General features: G+C 37.2%; 2 protein-coding genes across 3 annotated transcripts in view; both read right to left on the bottom strand.

The window, feature by feature from the left end:
• The window catches only part of LOC132022553 (disintegrin and metalloproteinase domain-containing protein 28-like), a 21567-nt gene extending 19541 nt beyond the window's left edge, over positions 1–2026 (bottom strand). Inside the window, exon 1 of the mRNA XM_059407821.1 lies at positions 1940–2026. Within this exon, the coding sequence (XP_059263804.1) occupies positions 1940–2026 (87 nt within the window). The remainder of the gene's footprint in view (positions 1–1939) is intronic.
• Positions 2027–3488: 1462 nt separating this feature from the next.
• Positions 3489–6000, bottom strand: part of LOC132013412 (disintegrin and metalloproteinase domain-containing protein 28-like) — a 44585-nt gene continuing 42073 nt past the window's right edge. For both annotated transcript variants that reach the window (XM_059393105.1, XM_059393115.1), the window contains one exon: positions 3489–3920. In XM_059393105.1, coding sequence (XP_059249088.1) covers positions 3654–3920 — 267 coding nt within the window. In that variant the 3' untranslated portion in view covers positions 3489–3653. The remainder of the gene's footprint in view (positions 3921–6000) is intronic.

Genomic DNA, 6000 nt, shown 5'->3' with positions numbered 1-6000 from the left:
CATAGTCTTTCATGGTTCATCTCCCCTTCCAATTTCCCTCAACTCCCTTCTCCTTTCCATCTCCCCATGTCCTCCATGTTATTTGTTATGCTCCACAAATAAGTGAAACCATATGATAATTGACTCTCTCTGCTTGACTTATTTCACTCAGCATAATCTCTTCCAGTTCCATCCATGTTGATACAAAAGTTGGATATTCATTCTTTCTCATAGAGGCATAATACTCCATAGTGTATATGGACCACATCTTCCTTATCCATTCATCCATTGAAGGGCATCTTGGTTCTTTCCACAGTCTGGTGACCGTGGCCATTGCTGCTATAAACATTGGGGTACAGATGGCCCTTCTTTTCACTGCATCTGTGTCTTTGGGGTAAATACCCAGTAGTGCAATGGCAGGGTCATAGGGAAGCTCTATTTTTAATTTCTTGAGGAATCTCCACACTGTTCTCCAAAGAGGCTGCACCAACTTGCATTCCCACCACCAGTGTAAGAGGATTCCCCTTTCTCCACATCCTCTCCAACACACGTTGTTTCCTGTCTTGCTAATTTTGGCCATTCTAACTGGTGTAATGTGGTATCTCAATGTGGTTTTAATTTGAATCTCCCTGATGGCTCGTGATGATGAACATATTTTCATGTGTCTGATAGCCATTTGTATGTCTTCATTGGAGAAGTGTCCATTTTTTGATATGATTATCTGTTTTGTGTGTGTTGAATTTGAGTTCTTTATAGATCCTGGATATCAACCTTTTGTCTGTACTGTCATTTGCAAATATCTTCTCCCATTCCATGGGTTGCCTCTTTGTTTTGCTGACTGTTTCCTTTGCTGTGCAGAAGCTTTTGATCTTGATGAAGTCCCAAAAGTTCATTTTCGCTTTTGTTTCCTTTACCTTTGGAACTTTTTTAAAGCTAATTTGAATCTCTGATCTTTTATATGGGCAACCTTTAAATGTGTGATTTAAAATATCTTCCCTATTCCAGTATCAGATGAATATGTTCAACATTAATTCAATAATTTTGAACATTTATGAAAGTCAGACAATGTGCTCGAACACACTGGGAAGGCCGTAATGAACAAAATACATAGTGTCTAGGTACTGGGAAATCTACAGATTTGCAGGGGTGACAGGCAAAAGGAGAAGGCAATTGTATTTACTGCAGTGATTTATTACTTGATAATAAAGGAAAGCTCAGAACTTCAACTCTGTGCAGGGAATTTTTTCTTTCCATAGATTTCTGCTGTATACAAAGTCAGTCAAGAAAGCACAAAATCTTTCTTTAACCCACAAAGCCATCTCTGTTTCCAGCTGTAACTTAGCATGTGAGGCTGCATGATCCGTAAGTGGGAGGGTTGCAGAGGCCAGACTTCTGCCCGCTGGTGCACCTGCCCACACACAAATGGTATCAAGCTTTGCTCCTCAGATTGTGTCTCAGCCCACCCTTGCCTGATACAAAGGATTTATTTTTATTCAGAAATTTTTCTAAATTCTAATCCATGATTTTTTCTCAGGTTTCTTTTTTACTGGGTATACTGTGAAACAGTGTTTTGTTATTTCCTTTATCTTGCTTTATGTATATTTTCTAGAATTGTGGAAGGTTCCTGGTATGTGCTAACCCTCATTGAGAACTTTTAGGAATATATATTTTCCCCTTTAAAACGTCCCTTCAGTCATTTAAGGACAAATCTGAAAGTGTAGCTGAAGAGGGTACGAAAATTACAGATACGTGCACCATGGACATCATGTCCAGAAAGTCCAAAGAACTGGTAGTTCTTAAATTGCCTTTCTGATCAAGCTTGTTCAGTACAATTTGTTGTAGTTTACAGTTTGGGAGATTGTTAAGTTTTATTTTAAATTCCTTTTTTATGGTATAATCAGAGATTATGGTTTCTAAAACTCTAGTAATATGGGCAAAATAAGCATTCAAGAGATTTCACTTTTCCAAATTGCTCATCTGCATTCCCACAGTCCTTTTGTCCTCCCCTGTCCCTTACGCTCTGCTCATCTCCCAACACTCCTGCCATCCCGACACACACACAGACACATGGACACACACAGAGAGACATACACAGACACACACAGAGACTTCTCAGGATGTACTTATCTGAAAAGGATTTTGATTAGGGTTGCCAGATAAAGTACATGATACCCAGTTAAATTTGGGGTTTTTTTGGTTAATTTTTTATTGAAATTTCAGTAGTTAACATACAGTGTAGTATTAGTTTCAGGTGTATAATACTCAAAATTCCATAAAAAAGAGTCTGTTTTTTTGGTTTGCCTTTCTCTTCCCTTCATTGGTTTTGTTTCTTAAATTCCACATAGAAGTGAAATCATGTGGTAGGTCTTTCTCTGACTGACTTATTCTCCTTAACATATTACACTCTAGCTCCATCCATATCATTGCAGATGACAAGATTCATTCTTTTTATGGCTGAGTAATAATCACATATATATACATACACACATATATGCATATACACAAGTATTTACGTATATATAATATAAACATACATATATACATTTATATATAGCTATTAATATGTCACAACCATATTGTTGCTATTGTAGATAATACCACTATAAACACCAGAGTTCATGTATTCTTTTGAATTAGTATTTTTGTATTCTTAGGGTATATACCTAGTAGTGCAATTGTTGGATCGTCGGGTAGTTCTATTTGTTACTTTTTGAGGAACCTCCATACTGTTTTCCAGAGTGGCCACACCAGTTTGCATTCCCACCAACAGTGCAAGAGAGTTCCTCTTTTTCTACATCCTCACCAGCACTTGTCCTTTCTTGTGTTGCTAATTTTAGCAATCCTGATAGGTGTGAGGTGGTATCTCATTGTAATTTTGATTTGTATTTCCTTGGTAATGAGTGATGTTGAGCATCATTTCATGTGTTTGCTGGCTATCTGGGTGTCTTCTTTGGAAAATGTCTGTTCATGTCTTCTGCCCATTTTATAACTGGATGATTTGTTTTGGAAATGTTAAATTTTATAAATTCTTTATATATTTTGAAAACTAACTCTTTATCAGATATGTCATTTGCAAATACCTTCTCCCATTCCATAGATCTCCTTTTAGTTTTCTTTATTGTTTCTTTCACTGTATGGAAACTTTTTATTTTGATGAAGTTCCAATAGTTTATTTTTCTTTTGTTTCCCTTGCCTCAGGAGACATGTCCAGAAAGAAGTTGCTCTGGCCAGTGTCAAAGAGGTTACTGCCTGTGTTCTCCTCTGGGATTTTTATGGTTTCAAGTCTCACATATAGGTCTTTCATCCATTTTTAATTTATTTTTGTGTATATGTTAGAAAGTGGTCCATCTTCATTCTTCTGCATGTTGCTCTCCAGTTTTCCCAACTCCATTTGTTGGAGACCTTCTCCCATTGGATATTCTTTCCTGCTTTACCCAGTTAAATTTGAATTTCAGATAGAGTTTTCTTAGTATAAGCTTACCTCAAATATTTCATGAGACATACTGATACCAAAAAAAAATTGTTAATCTGGAATTCAAACTCAAATTAACTGGCCTATCCTTGTTTGTATTTCTTGAAATGCACTTATCCAGGATTTTGAGCTCTAACGCAGGTTCTAAGAAAGAAGATTGAGACAGAATACTACTTTGGCCATGATTAAACACTGTCACCTGTTACAGCATCATTTTTCTTTTCATGTGCATAGAGGCAGGAATGCCCGCAACACTGGGACTTGTCCTCTTACCTGGTCCCCACAGCTCAGTGCACTGCTCCTGCAGCGTGGGGCACATCCCCATCAAGCAGTAGCCCTCCCCGTTTTGGCAGGGGAAGCCATTGACTCGGAATCTATCATCAGGGCAAATACCAGATTTACCATCACACATTTCTGGCAGATCACACTCATCTTTTGCTGGTCGGCACACTGCCCCAGGCTTCTTAAACTGCAGGGAAATAAAAATGAAGAAAAGGCTTTGCTTTCCCACACGACTTACTTGAATATCTTAAGCTAACGTAAATAATATTTTTCCTTTGGCCTTTTTTTGGCAAGGTAGTTAGAGGCATCCTTCTATTTTAGCTTACATCTGCATTGCATAAACTAAAGACATCTCCTATTATATCATTTCTATTGACTTCTGCCAATGGCCTGAGTCTTTAAGTAATCAATATTTCTGAATTTATAGTGCAAGCACTACACAAATATCAAGGAGAAAGGTACAGAAGAAAACCAAACCTCATCTTAGTTGCAAAGAAGGGATTTATTTTTTCCTTTGTTGAATACATTCTTGTCAAGATTTTCAAGGAGATTTATATCTGCAACTTAAGAGATTTATTGGCCAAGTGAATCTTCTGTATTAAGGCAGGTAAGTTTATAAGCACCAGATCAGTGTGCCCTGAGACTTTCCCAGGTATCATGTTTCCTAATCCTTAACTCTTTTTGTTGTATGCTCAAATATGTCTTTTCAACTCACTTCTTCCTATGAAATGATTTCTTATGGGAGAGAAACAACTGAATGTGAATTTGAATTATTCTTTATTTGATGTATTTTTGTTTGATGTATTAATTCCACTGCAAATCTTGCTCTTACTGCCTAAGGAAAAACTTAGTCAAACAAATTCTGCCATTTATGCAGATCTGAAGATTCCTGTGTGAACACTGCGAAGCATATCTTTCCCTAGATGAGGTGAACAAACATGCTCCTCTATCATCAGAGAACTTTCAGTATCTTTACATAATAACAGAGTGGAATCCAAAATTTAATTAGATCATACACAACCCTCCAAACTCAAATCTTGCTGCCCGGCCAGATGAGCTTTCTTACCAGCTCTCACATGAGCATGGTTATACTTCCTGTTCCATCTTTATTCTTTCCCTCAGTCTCATCATTTAGGAATTTTTCCTCCTTCTGTTTACTTATTTAAAATCTGCGCTTGGGGCGCCTGGATGGCTTAGTGGGTTAAAGCCTCTGCCTTCAGCTCAGGTCATGATCTCAAGGTCCTGGGATGGAGCCCCGCTTCAGGCTCTCTGCTCAGCAGGGAGCCTACCTCCTCCTCTCTCTCTCCCTGCCTCTCGGCCTACTTGTGATGTCTGTCTGTCAAATAAATAAGTAAAATCTTAAAATAAAATATGCGCTTGACTTTAAGACTAGTGACAGCCTCATCTTCCATGAAGCCTCCTCTAATGTCCTCAGGGCACATGGCTGCCTTTCCTTCCTACTCATGATGGGAAGATCCCTGAATTTAGATTTGGAAGATACAGATTTGAATCTTGGCTCTATCAGAGGCTAGCTTTATGACTTAGAAAAGGGACTTTATTTCTCTGAAAATCCATTTCCCCATCTAATATTTCCTTTACAGAGTCATTATGAAACTTAGGTGAAAATATAAAGTGGAAAACATTACACAAAGGGCAAATATCCTTATAATGTCTACCTGGGCATTTGATCCTTACTATATTTTCATCTGTTTCAGGTATGTGTATCATTACCCTAAAGAAATAGCATGTTCTTTGAAGTCAAAGACTATCTTTTTTTTTTTTTTTTTTTTTTATCTCCCACAATCTCCAACAAATAGCACTTAATCAACACTTGCTGAATAAGACTTAAATTCCCAAATTTTCTTCCTTTTGGACTTTTTTATTTCTTTCATCTCCTTCTGACATCAAAAATAAAAAAAATCCTAAATCCTACCTATAATCTGGTATGTCATCTGTCCACACATTCCTTCTGCAAACAGGTCTTGAACATTTAAAATGTATGAAACTCTGTGCTAGGTGAGAATGAATCAGTCCCTTGCCCTCAGAAGTCAGTCTAACTAAGAAAATAGACACATAAACAAATAATCATAATAGAGAAATCTATGCAATGATAGAATGTGAAATTCTACATTTGTACCTGAAAGGAAAGTCAACAAGCCTCACAGAGAAAATGACACAGAATGCTCACTTTATATTTAAGAAATTCACCCTGAAGTGACGTCAAAGTCTGAAGATAGGGAAGACCCCACATTATTAAAACAAAACAA

This window comes from Mustela nigripes, chromosome 1 (genome assembly GCF_022355385.1).
Source record: "Mustela nigripes isolate SB6536 chromosome 1, MUSNIG.SB6536, whole genome shotgun sequence".
Taxonomy (NCBI): Eukaryota; Metazoa; Chordata; class Mammalia; order Carnivora; family Mustelidae; genus Mustela; species Mustela nigripes.
This window is presented reverse-complemented; position numbering and strand designations above follow the sequence as displayed.